At 32.3% G+C, this 23,736-nt stretch overlaps 2 protein-coding genes across 2 annotated transcripts; both read right to left on the reverse strand.

Annotated features, from left to right (window-relative positions):
• Positions 1-6,103: 6,103 nt before the first annotated feature.
• Positions 6,104-6,586, reverse strand: LOC143530473 (putative calcium-binding protein CML23). Its single transcript, XM_077026001.1, has one exon. It carries the CDS (start codon positions 6,548-6,550, stop codon positions 6,131-6,133), a length of 420 nt encoding a protein of 139 aa, XP_076882116.1. The 5' UTR covers positions 6,551-6,586; the 3' UTR covers positions 6,104-6,130.
• A 2,745-nt stretch (positions 6,587-9,331) lies between these two features.
• On the reverse strand, positions 9,332-11,721 carry LOC143530479 (receptor protein kinase-like protein ZAR1). The gene is made up of 2 exons (XM_077026007.1): positions 10,185-11,721; positions 9,332-10,107 (listed from the first exon to the last, which is right to left on the reverse strand). Exons 1-2 carry the CDS (start codon positions 11,719-11,721, stop codon positions 9,479-9,481), a joined length of 2,166 nt encoding a protein of 721 aa, XP_076882122.1. The 3' UTR covers positions 9,332-9,478.
• Positions 11,722-23,736: the final 12,015 nt, after the last annotated feature.

Consider the following 23,736-nt stretch of genomic DNA (forward strand, 5'->3'; position numbering starts at 1 on the left):
ACATTATGGCGAAAATGCTTGCATCAGAGTCGAGTGCGGAAAATTATGACCCGGTAAAAGAACTTCTGCATCCATCGCTGGTTACAGGCGCAAGTGGTCAGCCATGCGACCTTTGTAACAATATTAATGAAATATCGTTGAATTATATAATTACATAACCAACAATTTTATTTTGAACAGCTTAAACATTATTTACATGCGGGGATTGAACACGCAACCTTCAATTTGTTACTAAACCACTGTACAAGTGAATTTCATAAATTTCCTTTGATTAATGTCTTAAAACAAAAAAATTATTTAGCATTTTAGGTGATTAAAACCGCTCGTCAATGAGCTAGTGGTGGACTGATAAGAGAGAGACTTGGTGTTCCATATGACACAGGTTCGATTCCTGCCCCCCCCCCCCCCCCCCCCAACATTTAGTTTTAGATCACTGGGTGATGATAGGAGACTAGGCGAGTAGGTGGCTTTCACTAATTGGATCCTTGAACTGAACGAGTTTTATTTTAGTGCACTGCCGTGCCTTCGGGTGAGTGTCCACCGGCCTTGGCCTTAGGTGAGGTTTTTCCCGAATCAAAAGATGAGTGTATCCCTATATGATAAATTTAGTCAGTAGCCTATTTGAAAGATTCGTTGGTCGTTAAAAAAAAATCCGCACATTTAAACACCTTTTTTATACTTTTTATACATCTTGACAAGTGAAAAAGTTAGAAATAATATTTGTATAAAATAAAAATAATTAAATAGCATCGGTAGCGTTACGAAAGAAGTAAAAGCTTTTTGACGCATGCCCACGTCAAAAAGAAAACATCGTTTTCAAGGTGACTGCCCAACAAGAAAATCATATTTTTTTTAACTAATAAATTATCCCAAAATACCGAAAGTTGATAAATAATTTATATTTGCAGTATTTTTCTAAGTGTATTAATTAATATATTTTAATAAATTATAACCATATTTTAGGACCTAATATTCTCATAATTCAAATAGTACCTAACTTCAACTCTGGAAATATTGGGACTTTATTATTGTGTTAGTTTGATACTTATGTAAAATCATATTGTTAACTTATCAATTGTGATTTTAGTAATAATAATAATAGTAAGTTAACTTATTCAAGCTATGAGTGGGGGTATGAATGAGCCGGCCGAGCCCAAGTTTTTGTCAAAACTTGAGCACGTTTAGAGTTGTATTTCTATAGCTCGAACTCGGCTTGAGAGTTGTATGCCCGTTTATTAACTAGTAATTACTTAATTATTTAATTATATTTATAATTATTATATATATTTATAATTATAAATTGACATACAGTATAATTATACATTATTTAATTATTTTTATCATATCTTTATATATAAGAATAATAATTATATAAATACATTAAATAAAAATTTCGTTTAAGCCCGTGAGCCGGCTCAAGCTCGGCTTAATTCTAGTTTTCAACGACCCAATCTCGAGTAGCTTACGGGTGGCTCGGCTCGGCTCATCTACGCCCCTAATAATAAGTTAGGCATCTCGGCTCATATTATGAGCTCGAGTTTCGTTTGATGTCTAGACTCAGTCACTCAACTAATTGGTTACAGTATAAGTTTAAAATTTTAATATCTATATACATACAAGGCATATAAAAGAAATAAAATTGTAATAATAATAATTTTCCTAGTACACAAAAATAAAAGGTATACATAAATGTCGATATATTCCAATAAAGACAAGTGAGACACAACTATTAAAAGGGTATAATCCCACAGTTGAAAGCATATCACACTTCACACACCACAAATATAAAGACTTTCATATTAAGCATGGAGGGAGTAGAACATGGCCTAAGAACAAGAAGCTTTAGGAATGAAGATTACTCCAATAGAAGGGTGTTCTTGAGAAGTTATCCTCTATATTTCGATAACGAAGAAGATCATCAAGAAACACACGGTGATCATGGCACCGTTGGTCACGGACTAGAAGTTGCGATTTAGGGGTGTCTGGTTATTTTTCGGGTTTTTGACTGGAAAACAATTTACCTGATAACCGACCCATTAGTAGTTCGGGTTGGGTTGTTCGGTTTTTGGTTTTAGATGCAAAATAAAGAAAAATGTTTTTTTTTTCTTTTTCTTCTTTTTTTTTTAACAAAATTCATCATGTTACTAAAAAATGTCACCAAAATTCAAACATCATTTGATAATATGATACAATGAAGTTCAAAAGTTCAAAACTTAATATTCCAAATACGAAAGACCCGAAACCAGAATGACTCTATAAAAAAGTCAACAAATGTTCCGTTTTTTTTAGGGTTTTACGGGTGGAGTTGTTCAGGTTATTAGCTAGAAAAAAGTGACATGTTAACCAACCCATTTAAGGTTCGGGTTGGTCGGGTTTGGACAAATTCGGGTTGGGTTTCGGTTAAAAACGACCGCCCTAAATCAATTTTGTCCTTCAACTTTTTATGATTTCTTGACACGTTTAATAGTTTATTTGTCGATTTTAAACGTCTCATTATGACTATTGTGTGTAGATACATTTGAGTTTGGTCATGATGATGAAAAGAAAAAAGAGAAGAAGAAGATGAATATGAAGATGAAGAAAGAATCAATAAAGAAGATAATTGTGACAATAGTTGAATGGGGAGATGGAAGAGTTGTGGTTTTAAAGAGGTTTAAACATAAGGTTTCATTTTATGTTGTTGCTTGTTTTCAAACCTCCCAAAGCCTTAATTTCGGAGCGTTGATCTTGAATCCCTTTTACGTCTAAATCTGTTTTCTTAAAACATATTTATAATAGATGCATATACGCATCCTTCAATCACCTGTATATAAATATACGAGTGTTTGGATTTGTAGATATGTACATGTATGAATGAATACTTGTCTATAACCGGTCAACCCATTACACTTTTACTTCGGTGATATATATATAAAGAGGGCTTACCCGTAAAAAAATGGTTTATATCAAAATCAAGTAACTTTTTTTTTACTACAATGATGTTGCGATGTCGAACATATCATGTTTATGGGTCAAAAGGTTGGTGATTTGAACCGCCGTGAACAAAAATCGTGCTAGATGTAGGCGCAAGACCCAAACTCGACTCGAGTATTCACGTGTTGACACTAACACACCTGGAAATTACGTCAACATTTCTAATTTCTTAAACTACAAAAAAATGGTACAAAAAAATAGTCTATAAAATAGTTGAGCTTAAATTATAAAACTCCATATGTATTTTCCTTTTAACATTTAAATTAAAATATAAAATACTCGACTAACCTATGATTTAACAACCCTTTGAAAAAAAAATAATATTTAACGTGTCAACTTGTGATAAGTTGACCCAATGCCAAGTCATCCAGTTAAATTTGTTCGCGATTTAACCTGAACTTGTTCATATTTTAAATTCGTGTAAACTCATAAACTCGCATTCGTGTTGTTTCTTTTATACTAAACTCTTGATCACATTCGTTTGCATATTAAATTCGTGTGGTAGCCATTAATTCAACTAATTAATCAACGTCAAATATGCATCAATTTGCAACAATAATTTCAAGAAAGTTTGTTTGACAAAAGATTTAATGCATGCTTTCATACGAAAGGCTTACGGTTGATATCTAGTCACTCAAACACGAGGAATCAAATTCATTCAATATTTTCCTTTTTATGGACAACTTTTCACATTGTATTGAAAACTTTACTGTATGATATAGAATGGAGTATTATGTTATATTGTTTTTTATTAGTGGAATATCGTACTTTTTTTAGGTATCGCCTCATGATGAATCCGATAATCTCAATTGCTTAGATAAGCCATGTTTGTCCGAAGGCTTGTTTGGTCTCATTTGAGGAGCACGCTGTACATTATAGAGAGCTTTCGGGGTTTAAGTACATGCACGACTTGGTTATAGGCGTTCTATTTAAAATATTAGACGTGGTGGGATATTTGTTAAAAAAGAAGCACCTGCAAATTTATTGACCAGCCCGTCCGAAAGAAGATCAATATTCAGATCTGCTGGCATTTTGGTCTTGGGATACATGGATGGGAAGGAAACACGCATATGTGGACTTAACAGGGGTTTCCGCTCCTGTGGGCTTGAAAGGTAGTGGTTTCACTGCCCGTTAGGCTGCTCTAAAAGCCGTTTTATGCAAGGTGACTAAACACAACAAGACGTGTTTTGACAACTAACATATGTTTGTACCTTTTGCATTTGATACTTTTAATTTCTTCACGTCTGACATGATAGACTAGTGATAACAGACTATTAATCTCAAACAGTATACTATAGTTACATGATAGAGACAATAACACGTTAGAAAACAAAACACAAGTATAAGGTGAAATCAATTCTTTGATGTTTGCAAGATTTGATGGGCTTACTATATATTATTAAATAAAATTATTTGAAGTGTTTGATTATTGTGGTTAACTTAGAGGTCAAAAGACAATAATCAAAAGTTATAATTAGTTGTTTGAATAACGTTGTTGCTGACATCTTATCAAAGTAAAAATAAGGATTTTCTTTGATAAGATTAAGAACGAAATGACGAATATACCCTTGTGCCTTATACGTGCCATTGTAGTGTTCAATAGATTCCACAACATCAGCTAAATCCAATTATGTTCCTAGTATGAACTGCCATGTATTTATCAAAAGTCATGTGAGATATAAACATTAAGTTAAGCTTCAAGGTTATATAGTATGATCACTCCTTTAGAAATGCTTGAAATAAAAAAAATAATAATAATATTAAATAATATATTATGTTCTTCATTTGATTCCTACGTGTTTCAAAATATTTAGCTTTATTATTTGGCTCCAGAAAGTAATTATTGTCATTAAGATTTAGCGTATATAGTTGGTCCTCAGAGCATGCGTTGTATTACAATGAGTTTCAAAATAATTAGCTTTATTATTTGGCTCCAGAAAGTAATTAGTGTCATTATAATTAGCGTATATATTTGATCCTCAGAGCATGCGTTGTATTACTATGAGTTTCAAAACAATTAACTTTATTATTAGGCTCCAGAAAGTAATTACTGTCATTATGATTTAACGTATATATTTGATCCTCAGAGCATGCATTGTACTACCTCCATGCAGGGTCGGCCATGGCCTATGGTAGAGTGGTCGACGGCCATAAGCCCAACTACCCGTTAGGCCTGAATTTTTTTTTAACTTATATGTATTTTTATGAAAAACTATATGTATACTTAATGTTTAAACTCAATTACAAAACAACTAACTTGGTCTAGTGGTAAAGAGGCATGACTCCAAACTAAAAGGTTGTGTTTTCTAGTCTCATTTGAGACATTTTAAGCCTATTTTTATTCATTAGTTTTTTACACAATCCAAATCATAACCAAGGAAGCCACTTTAAAAATTAAACTTTTTAAACCTAACAAAATACTCTTTTTAATTAAGGCCCAAAATATTTTTCGCCTTCGGCTCAAATTTTTTTTTCAATTTTCGGAGCCGGCCCTGCTTCCGTGTGAACATATCACACTGATTCACATCACAACACATCATGTTCTGTGGCCTTGAGCGAGGCGTGAGCAAGAGAAGCATAACTCGTTGAGTGTGGCGGCGGGTGTGAAAAAGAGGAGTTGTTGGTTCTAACTCATGAATATAAATATGCTAGCTATGAGTTTTTATGGGTTGACATGAAGTCCACGTGCTTTAATTCAATATTTTAGTTAATTCACTTATTTTTTAAATAGTAATACTCAAGATTACAAATTAAGAAAAAAAGAAGGAAGAAACGTATATAATGTGGTTACGTTTAAACTTATAAAACTTAATGTACATTTAATGTTTTTCTTCTACACTAAACGCTTATTATAATAGACTTTGTATACTAAACGGGCCAATGTGCATACTTGTTAGCCCAACCCTAACACAACCCGTTTAGCTAGTCGTGCATGTAGTTTGGAACCCAGAGCCGACTCCCACTCATTTTAACTAAAGTAAAATCTACAAATTTTCTATTTTCGTCTCGTGTTTGATTATTTATGTGTTAGTATTTCAACTGGATGACTTATAATTTTAGTACAAAGAAACATCATTACTCAAACTAAACCAAAATGAATAACATAAAATCAATAATTAATTAAAAAAATAATATCACATTAATCTTTTTTGCATATTCAAAGCATCATAGCTTTGAATTCATCAAAGTTAAGCACACCATCCCCATTAAGATCAAACCTACTAATCATCCCAACACACTCATCCACACTTGTCGACTCACCGAGTCGACTCAGCATCCGATTCAAACTCGTTGGAGTGATACAATCACTCCCATCCATTTCATACATTCTAAAAGCTTTCCTCAAATCCTCTAACTTCTCATCTTCCTTCTCACTTTCCATCAAATTCAAGAACTCATCAAACCCTAACTCCCCGTTGCTATGCAACGATTCTATCACAATCTCCACCTCTTCGATTAATATTTCGTCGTGGCAAATCATTCCAACATGACGGTGTAACTCCAATGGAGAGATCATGCCATTTCCGTCCTCGTCAAAGTGGTCGAATACACGTTTGTAATCGCTTGAAATGTTCATGATTCAATAAGTCGATGATTAATATCAAAAGCTTGGAAAACCAAATAGTTCAAAGAAACCTAAAATGACGTTTATAATAATTAAAACTAAAAACTAAATAACCTTCAATGTAACTTTTATTTACTAATAAAAAATAAATAAAAACTCTTTATAATATTTTTTTAATATAAATTAAAATTAAAACTGAAAACTAAATAACTTTCGTGGTAACTCTTACCAAGGGTTACCAATAATAAAATAGATCGGAAAAAAAAAACTCTTTGATAATTAGTTAAAACTCGAAAAATTGAAAACTAAACAACCTTCAACCGTAGTAACAATAATAAGAGATTAAAAACACGAATAAATTAATAAGATGATATTGGAGAATATATATATATATATATATATAGTTATCGATCTACGCGTGGTTGCCACTAGTTTTGAATTAAATCCAAACGAAATGGAATGAAATTGCGTGTGAAATTATGAAGCAAATTCTCCACGGAATATATGGCGGATGACGAAACTGCTAGGAATCTGGTGACGTCACTTTCATTGCCAAATTTTGATCATGACATTTATGGCTATAATATATGGAAAAGTTATGTTTGGTCTTGATGAAAATTTGGGCCTTTCCCATTTTCCTTTAGCCCACAATTAGTCCTAACCTTATTATCTTAGATTGAGGTGAACAAATCGGGTTTTTCTAATACTCGGTTTCGGTTATGGAACATGGTTCGGGTATAACCGGGTATTAGAAAATCGGGTATTGGCCATAACCAGGTCGGGTTCAGGTCCGAGTATTGTGTCTGAAAATCATACTCTATGCACCGGGTTCGGGTCGGATATAGAACCGAGTATTTGAATACCGTATTTCAGAGTATTGAAAAAACCTTGTTTTCGGGTATAGATTGCACTTTTTGGGGTATTTTTCATGTATTTTTTTTTGGGTAATTTCGGGTATTTTTCATGTATTGAAAAACCCAGTTCCGGTTATGGAACTGGTTCGGGTTTTGGGTATTACCGAATACAAATCGGGCACGGTTCCGGGAATGTGTTTTGGTTGAAATGCATACCCTATCTCGGGTACGGATAGTAAAAACCCGAGTATAAAAGTCTCGGTTCGGGGTTTTTTTTCAGGTCCGGTTTCGGGTTCGGGTTTTTTGTGTACCTCAAATCCCAGATCCTAATTATCAATAACGAATTGATATAACTCATAAAAACGTAAACACACACGATAAAAATTGGATTGAACAACTCTCAGTCTATAACCAAAATAATATATAACTCGGCACAATCAGAGATGGACTTAGAACTTTTAGTTATATAATAAATAAAGCTCTAATGTTTATCTAACAATCTAAGTAGCTATGATAAGTTAAATACAACTCATTTAATTTATCACTGATAGATTTAGTTAATTAACTCAGTTTCTATAACTCGAAGATTACATCCAACAAATTCACCCAAATCCACAGGCAGTGGGGCCTTCATTTAAGTTTGTCTCGATATTGTTGGAGCTTATAACCGAGCTCCCCGTAGAAAGTACATCTAACCATATAGTAAGCATGTACACATGTGAAACGAAGCATCTCAAGCAATCCACTTCAACTTTTGTATGAAATCACACTCTTTCTCAAACGGGAACATGTCCGAAAGATTCTTGAAGGACGGTTCGTATGCAAGTGCGTATAGAGATAGTGGAAAAGGCGCATTCCCGTGCATTGGTCTAGTGGCAGAGTGTTTCGATCCTACAAGCAGTTGTTTAACATCGTAAACCAAGAGCCATTCATCGTTATTCAACCCACATGCAAGGGTCAAAGTTGGAACAAACCCATAAGGGAAGAACCGTGATCGTCCGCTTAATATCGTCGCAGACCAACCAATTGAGTGTAGCCACCCATGCCCGTTTTGGCCAAGAGCATGTTGGGTTTCAATGGTGATCAGCCAAAACTTTTATTATCAAAAACTGGTTTGACAATATGGCAAATAATAATTAATCAAATTAATTAATATACACAGCGGAGATAAACGATTGGCCAACACGAAAATTAAACCCGATATGATCTAGTTACATACAATACAAGCACAGTATAGATCTAATCTATATAATATACTGATGAGATAGACAAATATTAAGGTTAATAAATAACAATGATTTCTATCTTATAACCTTTTCAAACCCTAAGGGGCTCCAAGTCAATTTGAATCATATCTCTCATTTAAAAGCCCGATGCCCAAATTTGTTTATCTAATAAATAAACTTATGTGTAATTAGTTTCTCGTCAATGTTTGTCGTTACCGGTTAACCGAGTTAAACGGATTTAATGTCCGTTTCCCAAAGTGTAACTCTGGATGTTTATGATATAACATGCGTAACTTATATGCGTATATTCCACTATCAATGTATTAATTAACATGTCTAATGTACTGAAGTTTTTATTCATTGGTTTGGACGGTTTGGTTCTTGGTGTTATTAACTCAAATTTTTTTTTTATTTAATGTTAGAATGGCTTAATAAAATAAGATAAGTTTAGATTACATCGAAACAGAAGGCAAGCATGCAACAAGCTGCGTCGCTACCCCTTTTTGAATCGCAACAAACTCAAATTCATCGTCGATAGAGATGTTCATGGTTTAAATTTGACCTAAAAATCGTACAAACCATACGTAAATAATTTTTTCAATAACTTTAAAAAAGGAATAATGACCAAGATATATAATCCAAAATATTTGATATAGTATATTCTTCAAATCATAGAACCAACAGAAGAATGTTAACTAGACACAGTACTCCCACAAAATGTACTTTTCTTACCTTAGAAAATAAGAGAATTTGTGAACCACCATTGTGTGACTTTCCATCACCAAAAATATAACTTTCTGTTACATTACAACCAAAAATAATAATAATATGCCAACATTAACAAAAAAAATAAAATAAAATTATGATCTAATCTTTTCAAGACTCTCGGATACCATTTTCATTCGGGGTCGAATATCAGGGTCTCGCTCAGTACACGCGAAGGCTAAGTGAAACACCGATAGCACTTCCTTTTTTGCGTGCACTTCTTGAAGCAACATGGGGTCCACCATATCAGAAAGTGGGGTTTCCTCCTCAAACCCCTTTCGGACGCACTTCACTAGATCCGGGATTTCAATCGACGTTGAGGACGTCGGAGATGAAAATTCGGGTGACTTCCCTGTTAGCAATTCAAGCAAAACTACGCCAAAAGAGTAGACATCCCATTTTTGTGTATGTCGGTTGGATGACATTCGGGCTTCGGGTGCTTGGTAGTTGTTGACTTTTTCGGCTTGGGTGAAGTAGGGGAGCGCCCCGCCCATGAAACCGCCCGATGATGATGGGTTGTTTCCCGTGATGTTAATTAGACGGTTCAAACCAAAATCAGATATGTATGGTTGATGCTCGTTGTCAAGGAGAATGTTTGAGGGTTTGATGTCTCCATGCACAAATTTTCTCGGGCTACATTCGTGTAGATACGCTAAACCTCTCGCAGTCCCTTTCGCTATCTTTAGCCTCGTTGACCATGTAAGAATCGTGGATGTTTGACCTGTTATTAATAAGTTTAAGGTTAACAAGGTTTCTAAATCGGGAAAAAATAAATCTTAAATTAAAAGGGGAGAATTTCATATGTACCGCGTAGAGCCGAAACCAAATTGCCATTAGAAATGAAATCGCTAATAAGCAGTTTCTCATCAGGAGCCCAATAATAAGCTCTCAATTTCACCACATTCGGATGCTTCACCCTCCCGATCGCCTTAACCTCCGCCACAAACTCCTTATATCGTTGCTCACCACCCTCCCCCAACCGCCTCACCGCCACCGGAATCCCATTCCCGAGCACCACTTTATACACAATCCCCAACCCGCTCTTCCCCAACACATAAGCCGAAGCTCTCAACAACTCGTCCAACTCAAAACTAAACCCTTTATCAATCGCCACAAGCTGCCCACCTCCACCATCACCACCGCCAATAAAGCCGCCACCGCTAGCGGCATCCCCCTTCTCCGACTCCACCTCGGAATCCGTGTTCGGAAACCCACCGACACACGGAAACCCACACAACCTTGACTTTTTATTCCCTCCAAATCTTCCTTTTCCCGTACAACTACAACCATTCGAATCTTTTTTCCTCCAATATAAATAAACAATTAACAATCCTATCAACGCAACCCCAAAAGCATCCGCCACCGAAATTAAAATAATCAAACCCGGTTTCAACCCCTTCTTTGCCATGTCATCGTTGACCGGCCGCCCGACACTTTGACTTCCCGGAACACCTGCCGGAGCATTACTCCGGCACGATTTCTGCAACGGAAACCCGCAAAGCAACGGATTATTCAAAAACGCCGTCGGCCCTTGATTCGCAAACGAACCCGACTGCGGAATCTCGCCGGAAAAATTATTCCCCCGGAGGTCAAAACTTACGGTCAACGGCAACTCGCCCAAAGTCTCCGGCAACTTCCCGGTGAAATGATTAAACGACAAATTCAACGTCCCGGTCAACGACTTAAGTTGACCGATATCGTACGGCAACGACCCATTAAACCCATTATCCGATAAATCCAATTGAATCAAATTCGCCAACGCCGGGAACACACCTGCCGGAATCTCCCCAGAAAATTGATTTCGCGCCAAAATCAACCGTTGAAGCTGCCGGCAGTTAGCCATGAACTTCTTAACACCACCCACGATATTATTATTCGACAAATCGATGTTTTGAATACGAATTGGATTACAAATTGACGCCGGAAGTTCGCCGGAGAGATTGTTTCCGTACAGATACAAGCTATGGAGTGACGTGGCATTGAATATCGGGTCCGGAATAGACCCGTGGAAGTTATTATCGTGTAAATTGATTCGCCGGAGATACTTTAAGTTACCCAATTCCGACGGAATATACCCCCGGAGATTCCTTCCGGCGAGTGCGATTCCGACGACACGTGACTCACTTACTCCGGTGATGTTAGCGCACGTGACACCACTCCAATTACACGGAGTGACGTCGTTTTCGCTCCAGTCGGAAAACACCGTGTCGCCGCCGTCAACGGCGGACTTAATTGAGAGTAAAGAGAGGCCGTCGGAGGTGAGGCAGGAAACATGGTTAGTAATAATAATAATAATATGTAAAATGACGAAAGTGCCTTTAATGTGAAGTTTCAACATAATTAAGGGTGTTTGTGACATTGTGGCATTTTGGGTATTTGGGTATTTGAATGTATTATGAGATTTTGTGGGTGGTGGTATTTAAGAGAGAGATAATTTGAAGGAGATTGGTATGTGGGTCCCACTAGTATTGGTTTGCTTCCTAGAAGTAGAAGGAAAGCAAAGGAGGCTTTAAATGTGTTTGTTTGCAAGTTGTAAAAGTATAATTGTGGTTTAATGCTAATGAAGTGAATATATATTTTATGATTGATGTTGTTTTATAATTTATAAAATAGTATATGTAATTAATTTTTTACTTTTAATGTTTTTTTAAAGGTAAATTTCTTTGCTGGTAGTGAGAGTTTAACCCAAGACCATGGTGTCAAGAGACTTTGTCTCTACAATTGGGCCACCATCCCAATAACTACTTTTGATGTTGCATTTAGAATTTATACTCATTTATTTTTAATATTTTTCTAATAATGTGAGTTTTATTGTATTTGTTTGCATTTAATGTTGTTCTCAAAATGGGGTGTCAAGTAGTCTCATTAGTAATTCACCTTGTATATGCATTATGAAAAAAAAACTGCAAGTTTTCAAATAATCATACATTCATTAATTTGTTAAAAAAAAATCAACGAATGACTTTGGATTGCCATAGATTTTGCGTGAGGCCTCAAAACAATGAACTATGTGAATCTTATATGAAAGAATCTGTTCCCGGATGACGAAGGTCTGCACACTAGTCTTGCTAGGCCCGAGATTTTGATTAACCTGATTTATCTTTCACATGAAGCAATTTAGTATGAGTCGGTTGAATTTGTCATAATTCAATCCTTGAAATTAAAACTGTTTATTAATTTATATTTTGTGTTACTTGTCCAAAATAAAACATGCTAAAAACCCAAATTAGAACTTTATGAACTTAAGACTATTAAAATCATGAAATGTAACACACACACATATATATATATAAGTAGTTTAGTTTAGTTATTTGTTAATATATATATATATATATATTACGTTATTAGTTCTATAAGACATGTTAAAAACCCAATGAGAAAATCATGAATTTCATGAAATGTAAGAAAAAAAATCCATTTTTGTTGAAAGCTTTATGTTACTTGTATAGTTGTATATAGTTTTTCCTTTCCTATAATGTGTCAAGTAAGTTTTGTATAATACAAATATATTAATTTGGGGTGTGTTGTCACAAATAGTTGGTTGAGTGTTATCAATTCGTAATTTTGACTACACCTTGAGTGGTGGCTACATTGATTTAATTTGTTATGTTTCATGATGTCACATCCTATTTTTATGAGGTGTGACCTACAATTTTGAATTTATACATTTATTTACTTGAAACAAATATATTATTGATTGAATAAATAGTATTTGTTATATATTTCTATATCAAATATTTCAAATTCAAAAAGAAAAGAAGAGAAAAGAAAAACTCGAGTTATAGGTTTTAGATTATAATATTAATGTTAATTTGTACTAAAATAAAAAATGTCTAGAAATGTCACGTTTTATCATAATATACATCACTAAATAATGCATTAAAATTTAGAGAATAAAACGAACGCAGCCAAACAAAGACAACGGACAATTTCATTTCAAATATTTTTGTATAAGATAAATATATATTGATTTTATTATATTCTAGGGGAATAGGTCCATGTTTTATGTTGTCTAAAAAACAAGTGATTTAACCACTTGGTAATGCATACAGATAATAACTATAACAATTTATTCTTTTAACATTTAATTTTTAGAACGACGGCTTCTTTTTGTGTTTAGGTCAATACACTTCCTAAATTGAAGAGTATCGTTACCTCACTCTTTTAATATTTAATGAAAATAATAACTAAATTATTCTCGTTGTATTATTCTCGATAAGTATATAATAAGTTTAGCATTAAATTCTTTTCTAAACATAACTTTCGAATTCATCATTACATCAAATGAAAGTGATATAGTTTAGAATCTTACGAAGGGGTGTCTTTCATGATTCAAATTGATGTCACGTTACTATAAAAGAGCTAATTTTCTTACGAAAAATTTGGATAAATTTTCAATAAATTCTCAAAAAAAAAAACACATGATTTTTTCGACATATTTACTACAACTTAACAACAGGGAAATATGTGTAGGAAGCTTCCAACATAATTTCGACACGAAAGATGTTATAAGTCAGAAATTAAAAAAGAAAAAAAACATGATATAAATATTTAATAAAATTCCATCCTTAACGTTGTTTAAAAATCTCGTAGAGTAATTACGATTTATAAACTTGCTTACTTAACTTTTATTTTCTTTTTTAAACATATAAAAGATTTAAAAATATTTAATTTTTCTTTGTATAGCCGGTACATGATAAGTTTGACATTTTTTTGGCTTTGTTATGTGTTTTATTATAGTAAATTAATTTCCATTTTGAATCACATTAATTAATTATATTCCCTCGCTTGTTATTTTATATATAGATATTACTAGGTTAGCTACCGGTGTAGCACACGGGTTAGAATAAATAAATTTATTTAAATAATAACATAATGTGAAATACAAAAAATATGTTTAACAAATATAAAGATATATTATATGGTTTAATAAATTATACATTACACAATATAGAAATAAAAAGTTGTTAGAAAATTCATAAATCTCTAAATATTTTTTTGCAGACAATATTTGTAGTTTTATTTGTAACTTTACTTTCTATACCAAAACTTAATAGTTTCACATTGTTTCTGTTTTTAACTATAGATAATGCAACATATAACTAACCATGAACTAACATAAATTGTCTAAAAACAAACCAACCATCTATATTGATTGGCCTTGGCTTTTATTAATATTTATTGCGAAACAAAAATAAAGTGAATTTCACTATTTGAAATTAATTATTTTATCTAAAGGAGTAGGATTTTTTTTTAGAATAAAAGTGTAAGTTCCAATATTACTTCTGGATATGATTTCAGCTTCTATAACACAATTATCAAATTGTATTTTCATATGCAGTTTAGCTTCATTGCATAGACCAATTTTCTAGTTAATGTTTTAAGCAACATCACTTCATTATCGCCTTTTATGATTAATCTATGACTTGACAACCTTAGATTTTAAGGCATTTAAAACATCTGGAAACTAATACTTTCTTGTAACGCATCATTTTATGTCTGATAGATCCCATATGAAATAATAGTAATATTTTTTATCTCATGGAAACATGGATAACATACTTTTGTTAATTTCTTGAACGAACTTATTTTTTTATGCAAGGATAACTCATTCACTAACAAATATATACTTTTGAAATCTTCAATAATAAAAGGATACAAAGTCAATTTGTCATCTAATTAACATCATGCTAATGTCTAACATTTGTATTCCAAAACATGTAGTCTAGTATTTATATTTTTTTTGTAGATTTTTAAGATGATATAATATTAGGTTTTATAAGTAAATTTTCACATTGATTGTGAATAATGATTGTAAAAATTAAGGTTTTTTAAATATTAGGTTTTATAAGTAAATTTTCACATTGATTGTGAATATGATTGTAAAAATTAAGGTTTTTTTTTTAAAAAACCTTAATTTTTACAATCATTATTCACAATCAATGTGAAAATTTACTTATAAAACCTAATATTAATAACTAATACAATATATTTAGATAAACAAAATAACATATTTATGTTGGTATTTAATTTTTTAAGTCAGGAAAGAATTATTAAAAAGAGAAAACAAAAGATTAAAAAGAAAAAAAAATGAAATGTAAAACTATTAATAAGAAAGAATGCATTAAATATGAGAGAGGAGAGAAAATTTTGTAAGAAACACTTTGGTGATGTCATGTGGCATTTAGAAAGCTTTATTTATTATATATAATATAGATTCATACTTAATGAATAGTGTTCACTAACTTGAAATCATAAAAATATTATAATTATTTTTATATATACTTATTATATAGCTTATTATGTAGTTACTTTTATATATTTCTACACATGTTTTGGCTTGTATTAGTCTAAACAAACTCGCCGTATAAAGTTAATTCATCCATGTTTATCGAACAAACTTCAACTTACGCTCAAGCTCACACTCATGCTAGTTTACGTTTGTCTTAGTTTAAATTTTTAGCGAGACGATCCCAAAAATATCACAAACGGCTCCGCTTGTTTACACCCCTAGTTTTGTCTTACCTATATGAACATGTATTTTGAGCCATGTTTAGATACATGGTAAACATGGATATGTATTAAAATAAATATTAATTATGCTTTTGTAAAGCAATGGATTCCATAACTTTTTTTAGTAAAACATGCTGAAAATGGGTAGAGTAAAACACACATGAGGTCCAAATAACTAAATATAATTGTAGCAAAATTTAAAAAATGTAAGACTCTAGTAATAAATTAAACAAACCTATAAAATGTTATTTACAAAAACATCTTATTTATAGGCCTACTGAAAAGTTATTTTAAAAATAAACATACATTTTTGTTACTTTCTTTATGTTGTTTTCAACATTTAATGATTTTGGTTTGATGGATATGATAAGAATTTATATTGTATGACTTCAAGATAGGACGGACAGAGTGCTTGTGGGAGGGAGGCCGGAGGCGGTACCAGTGGGAACATCGTCCCACCTTCTATATAATAACCCAAACTTTTGTATTAGATAACAAACGAATAACCATAATTTTAATATAAATATTATTTTAAACTGTAAATGGTATAATTAATAATAATAATAATAACATCAACGGATGAGTGTTTTGAATAAAATATGAAATTTAAGAATTTGAGTTTGAGCAAGTTTACAACTTGTAACATTCCAGCGAAAACTTGAGCAACAAACAACTAACTTATTTAGGAATTTGATTGTGTTTATAACTTGTTTAATATATATAAACGATAAAGTTCCAATGATATCGATTCATCAAACTTTAAATCTTAATCTCTCTCTGTACAACACCACAACCCCGCCGGTTGCCGTCATCACCTCCGCCACCGTAGCAGTCGCCTTTGGTTGACGCCAACACCGCATTTCCTGCTCTTCCGAGTTTCGCCATCACCACTGCCACTACTTGGTTCGTCAGGAAACGCGACACCTTTGCCGGAAACTTTCTGACGGAAACCACCGCGACCGCTAACGATCGTTTTCGGAGACAACCGTCACAGCCTCGGACGCCTTAGTGGTTTCAAGAATCACCGGAACCTCCGCTCTTTGCTCCTCCGAGATAAGCCGCCACCGGAACCCTGATTAAGTATAGTTGCTGTTCACATATTGCGGTAATGACTTGATTTTCTGCTAGTTAAAATACAATCCATTATTATGCTTAAAAGTGTTTAGATATGGCCATTACCCTGATGAATTTGGTTCCTGTTACTTTAAAACATGGTTTCCTTTAAAAATATGGACATCCCTCAAGATTATAAAAGTGAGTATATGTTAGTTTTGTGATCGAAAGTGTCATAAACTTATTTTTCACCAAGTCATTGGAAAATTATTTTAATTTGCAAAAGAAAGGGATGGGTAGTTTTAGTTAGAGGTTAACTCAGTAACTAAAATCAAATTCTTGTTCATTAGTTGAATACATAATAAATCTAACGTTGGGTTCATATTACACATCAGTAGATAATTCATGTTATAATATGAATAAAAGAAAAGGAATTCAACCAAATCATATAATGAATCCCTGGAATCTAATATAAAATTATAATTAAAGTGTAGGTTCTAACATTACTTGAGGGTAACTCGACCCCGTCTGCTTTGCTTATAATCATATAAGGTACGGATTCTGGTTTCTGTCACTCATAGTATAAATTATATTCGGTTACTTCGTAGTACGGTTTCCTGTTTTTGCTATTTTTAGTATTAATTATAGTCCGTTAGTTTGTAGTACGGATTCTGTTTCTTGTTACTTCGTAGTACGGTTTCTGTTTTTGTTTCCTCTTAGTACTATTTATATTCCGTTACTTTGTAGTACGGATTCTGTTATTCTTCACTCATAGTATTGGTTCTAGTCCATTTTATATTCGATGTCCGTCACTTCGTAGTGCGGATTTTTGTTATCTGTCAGTTACAGATCTAGTTCGGTTTATTCGTATGAGATGTTTATATTAATTTTATAGCATGCAATAGGTTATATATATTTTGAATTCATTATTGCATGTTCCTGTTTGAATATTTTTAGTTATACGATTTTAGTTTTTGTACTCTGTTACCCGAGCAATTTCTGACTTGTCGTTGGGGCGTCAACGACATGGCACTTATCGTGACAGTGCGTAATTAAAGTTCACGGCGTCTCTAACTAGTACTTTTGAAGTATTAGGGCCACTTAGGGGCGTATAGATCGATCTTAGCTCCGACTCCTGACTCCTGACTCCTGACATGGCACTTATCGTGACAGTGCGTAATCAAAGTTCACGGCGTCTCTGAAAGTACTCATGTAGTACCTCGGCCACTTAGAGGCGTATAGATCGATCTTAGCTCTGACTCCTGACTCCTGACTTCTGTTTGAGATGGAACAATGTGTGCACGTCACCCACACCGTCTCTTTGGTGCATGGACTAGCTAGCTGTGTACCCCTCTGTTTAGGCTCTGGGTGCTTCCGTATTACACGACCTATTTATTTTAACATCATCGTCGTGTATTTTAGTAATTATATTTTGTTTCGCTATATTTCTGGTCCGTTTTGATATGTGTATACGCATTTGGTTAAATTTGAGTATATTCAGATTACGTCCCGATCGTGTATCGGATTATGTTTCGCATTTAATTATAGTTCAGTTAAATGTTACACGTTATATGTTACACGTCACACATTATATGTTACAAGTTATATGTTTCTGGCTCTGGGTGTTTTTGTTATAGTTCTGATATATTTCCGCATGCGTTTGACCATGTTCTGGCCAAGTGTCGGATCATACATCCGAATTTTATTAAGTATATGTTTAGGTATAAAGGGTTGGTTTCGAGTTTGAATTGAAGTTCGTATATTTATTCTCTTACGTCTGTCCTTACCTATACTATTGTTCTTTCCGTTACTGGGCAATTTTTGGCTCAGCCGTGTTTTCTTGTTTTGTTTTTCTTATTTTGTTTTCAGGTAATCCGGGATTCTGGGAATTTAGTGATGAGAGATAAAAAAAAATGAAGTTCAAGCTTCTAAAAGTTAATTCATTTTGTTTAATAATATGACGTAGGTTGCATTAATTTTTGTTGTATTTTGGATTGTGGCGTTGATTTGATATCTGTAATAGTAACACGTTAGCCTGTTCCGGGTTGGGGTGTTACATTCTATGTCACCGAAGAAGATAAAAACACCCCGAAGCGGGGTGGCTGTCCCATTAAATATGATGATCAAAGAATAGGCGGGGTGGAATTTCAGGGTGAAGGAAGAATTTTGAGACGGGAGGAATGAAACACCTTTCGTGAGACTCGGTGCCAAAAAGAGATGATCGATGGTAAACCCACTCCCACCACCCTCATGTCATAATTTATAAAAATGACACATTCAAAGCTCCATTTTTGTAAAAAGTGATGGTCATTTTCAAACAAATTAATTAGGTCATTTACCATAAAGATATAAACTTAATATTCTTATAAAACAACATTAAAAAAAGCATAACCCAACTCAAATTTACACATAATGTTTAAAATAATCGTATCACATGAAGTTTTAAAGACAAAACACATGGTGCTTAATGTTATATTAAATACCTTTTCAAATTATTTATTTGATAAAAATAAAATCACAAGTTCTTTTTACATACATTATGAAACAAAATTAATAAAGTACTCTTGAAATTATTAAAAGATTTACCATTTCTTTTCTTTATATATATTAAAACTTAAACGTACGTGGTTCAACAAAATTTATCTTGAACCGCACAAAATGTTGTAAAGTTCTTGAAAAGTTGAGATAAAACATAAATTTACAAAACAAGCTGGCGTTTGATTTGTAAAAAGTAAAAACCTTTTTGTACACAATGGTTATTATAAACGCAAATTTGAAAAACAAAAGTAGATCACGAGATTACACACTATTAATACTAGCAAACAAAGCTACAAAACATTAGTTGTGCAATAATTAGACAAACATAAAATAGGTGAGGTTTTAATTGTGTACCCCCAAAAAGCAAGTTGTGTACTATGCATGTCTTTCATATTGTTTTTATATGTTAGGCTTACTTGGGTTGGATATTTGTATCCCCATCACTTTCATTCAACTAACACCACCCATGGCCATACTCACTTCCATTATGAATGGATTTCCAAATAATATGAAAATCATATCTTATTTCCAAATAATTTTGTAGTGATGAATATTTAATAAAAGGAGTAGGAAGTTTTGTGAAACTCAGATGAAAATTTTTGGTGTGGTCATTGTTAGTAATTAACTTGATCTTCTTACAGCTTGCATGCTCGCTAATGCGATTTGGAGTGCGGTTAGTGCATGGTGTCAAATCCCAATCGATTTTTGTCTTTACCGTCTAGGATTTACAAAACATTCATGATCAGGTCAACTTTGCTTGATAACAAACAAAAAGAAAAAGAGTGCTTCAAGATGTGATTATGACGGTGTGCTGATGTATCTGGAAGACGATGAATGAATCTATTCTTTTCAGGAAAGTTCCTTCGGTAATTAAAGGATACGTACATTTGGATTAAAAATAAGTCCACTTTTAAATCCTTGAAGTATTTGAAACCGAATGTTTTTTTATGTTGTAATAGTTAACTCTTTGATAATAATAATAATAATAATAATAATAATAATAATAATAATAGCCAACAAATCTGAGTGGGGAAGTGAATGATAATTGTATCAATGATGAAAACATGCTTAGAAGCTAAACGTACTCAATGTCCTAATAATGACTTTATAATAATAATAATAATAATAATAATAATAATAATAATATAACACTATCATTATTACTATTATATCTCATCGTGCATGTGAGTATATCAATCTTTGTATTCAATTCTCACTAATGTTTAAAATTTTATTTTCGTATTTTTTTATTTTTGGATCTACAGATTCCAATTATTAGATATATTTATTTCCCCTCATTAATCTGGTTTGGGAGAAATCTAATCATATATATGTTTAATGGTGCATTCATGTAAAAAAATAACTAAATAATCAAAAGCTTTTGGATTCATCTTAGCCTCTTAGGTCAACTCCAATAATTTGCACAAACCTTATAAATCATTTTAATGTATAATTGGCTTGTTGAATTTACTAGTGTTTAATAGGTCATGTTTACAAGTTGATTAATCTAAACTTGAAAATTATGTAAGGCATATCAATCCGAACATGACATGAGTTTACATGGAGTGAAAAGAACATGATGTGTTTAATTTGAATTTGTTTTAGTCTGGATGACAAACTTAAAACATAGAAATAACGGACTTATATAAAATAATAAATTTTTAATAAAACAAGATGCTTGTCTATATTTTGTCTTTTACATTTTAAGTTAGAACAAAAACCAAATTTTAAAAAATATTATGGGTTAACCCACGGATCCGCTAGGTCAAGTAACTTGTTTAACTAAACGTGTTCACGAATTTGACGAAAGATTAACTAAATTGACAAGAACCAGTTTAGATTAAATCCGAAACCATGAAACAATAAGCTTGATAAACATATATCATAAGATGAACAATTATGGCCTCTAATTCAAGTATCAGATAAAGTTAAATTTTTAAACTTTCATGAATGGTAATTCACTTCAAGTATTTAATAATATTAAAAATATCTTGTTAAGTCTCTTTTAAGAATGTTCAATCCAAATAAGGTGATTAACAAGTAATTTTTTTAATTACATTTTAGACTTTTATAGTTAATAAATATATGAACTCGTTTACAGATTTTAAAATTATCCCAACTATTTTCATCATATAAAATACAAGAAAAAACTAGTGAATGTGGCAAACAATATGGATCACATGGATTGGTTAAGGATGATCAGTTAACCTTAAAACAAAGCCAGTAAAAGATTGTGTTTTTTTACTTTTTAAGCAACGGGTGTCCCAATCTCTGACATGTAGTTGTAAGACTTTTTATGCACCGGGCACCTCATTGACATAAGCAAATAACAACAAAAAGAAGAATAGAAAGTATATAATAAAGCTGCAGCTTTTATTATTATTATTATTATTATTATTATTATTATTATTATTATTATTATTTGCGTTCTTGTGATTATAACACGATACACGGACGCAAAATATGCTCTTAAATGCGAACATTTTGCACTTAAGTCCCTGCGGTTTAAAAGCGCGTCGGTTTGAGTCTCTCGTAAACTAACGATGTTAGCTTGAGGGGCAAGATTGGCTTTTCACCCCTAACTTGAAAGAATTTCCACTTTAGTCCTTGTGGTTTTATGGGCTTTAAGTTTGGCTCGGCTCATTTACTATTTATTAATAATTATTTTTTATATATTTGTTGAAATAAAATTTCATATTTAGCATAATATATTATTTATAATATATATTATTTAGTTATTATTTCAAAACATTATGTATATAAATTAATAATTATATATATATAATATATAAATTATATAGATGACCGGCTCGTTTAAGCTCGCGGGCTGGCTCAAGCTTGATAACTCAAAGTTGGGTTCGGGCTTGTTTATTAAACGAACTTATTTGAAGCATGGGTTGAATCAATTGAAGTGTTTATAAAAATAACATTGTAAGAATATTAAGAGAAAATAGTTAAGCCTGTTGTGAAAATATAATAAAAATGTTAAAGGCTATGTATATATATATATGGGTTATTTTTATTAACTGCAAAAAAAAATAATAAAAAATAAATTAGTCTTGGAGAAAATGAAAGATATGTCTTGACAATGAACGATTTGTTTGCATTTGTAAGATAATTTTTTTACGCTTTAGTCCATATTTATATTTATGTCTTGGGAGAAAATGAAAGATATGTCTTGACAATGACTTAAAAAGATATTTGAGTATAAACATCCTATCATTTTAGATTTTTTTGGTCCACTTTTATAATTTGAAGCTATAAGATGTCAACCCAGCGAAGGTATAAAAGAACTTAAGGTATGGAAAACTGCTCGTGAATGGTTTAACGGGAAATTCGTTTATATTTGTTTTGTTTAGTAAATGAACAAATATGAATAAGGAATTTCGTCCGATTAACAGAATAAACGAACACGAACAAAGGCCATGCTCTTTCAATTGTGTTCGTGAACGTTTGATAAGGTGTTCGTTTACATCCGTTTATGTTTGTTAAAACACGGACAAGAAATTATGTCCAGGTAGTGTTTCTTGAACCGTTCACTTGTTCGATAAAAGCTTAACAGATGAGACTCGAACTCACGACCTCTCATAAAAAAGTCGTATGGTTCCGCTAGACCAATTGATCTTTTGCAATATAATTGTTTTTTTTTTAACAGCCAAATTTATTATTTACAAACCATCCTATTGGGATTGAACCTCTGACCATCATTTTGAAAGTAAACCACCTTTACCATGATTGTTAATTACGAATTTAGCATAAAAGAAAAGAAATAAATAAAGAGAATTTGAATAATAATAACAATATGGAAGCTTTTCTTGCATGGTTATAAAATATGAAAATAACTTGTATTTTTTATTTTTATTTTTTTTGAACTGTATACAATATATCAATAATCAATGGTACAATTTTTTTTCACTTATGGTCCCCTTAAGATAAAAAAAGTTATAATAATATGTATTCTGTTTGACTATAAAAGTATAAAATCCAGAATTCACTGTCCTTTTGGTTTGTCCAATTCCCAAAGCGGATTTTGTGTACACATGGCTTTCTTTAAGGAAAATTATAAATGGTTGCCGTTAAAATTATTAAATTTAATCAAGATTTAATAATTTTAATTTCTTTCAAGGTTAAATTTCAAAGAGCTACCACCAGTCCACTATATAGTCCCTTCATAATCTGTCCCTAATATTTCTAATAGCAATAAATATTAATTTCATAATAGTGTTAAAGGGCTTGTAGCACAACATTA

Source organism: Bidens hawaiensis, unplaced genomic scaffold (assembly GCF_021521415.1).
Source record: "Bidens hawaiensis isolate Kalapana, Puna unplaced genomic scaffold, B.hawaiensis_p1.1 tig00008946_1, whole genome shotgun sequence".
NCBI lineage: Eukaryota > Viridiplantae > Streptophyta > Magnoliopsida > Asterales > Asteraceae > Bidens > Bidens hawaiensis.

What these genes read in the sequence shown, in the direction of transcription:
- LOC143530473 (XM_077026001.1), bottom strand. Translation starts at nt 6,550, where the DNA reads ATGAACATTTCAAGCGATTACAAACGTGTATTCGACCACTTTGACGAG.
- LOC143530479 (XM_077026007.1), bottom strand. Translation starts at nt 11,721, where the DNA reads ATGTTGAAACTTCACATTAAAGGCACTTTCGTCATTTTACATATTATT. An exon ending in TTCGGCTCTACGCGGTACAT is followed by an intron (nt 10,108 to 10,184) that starts ATGAAATTCTCC and finishes ACTTATTAATAA; the next exon opens with CAGGTCAAACATCCACGATT.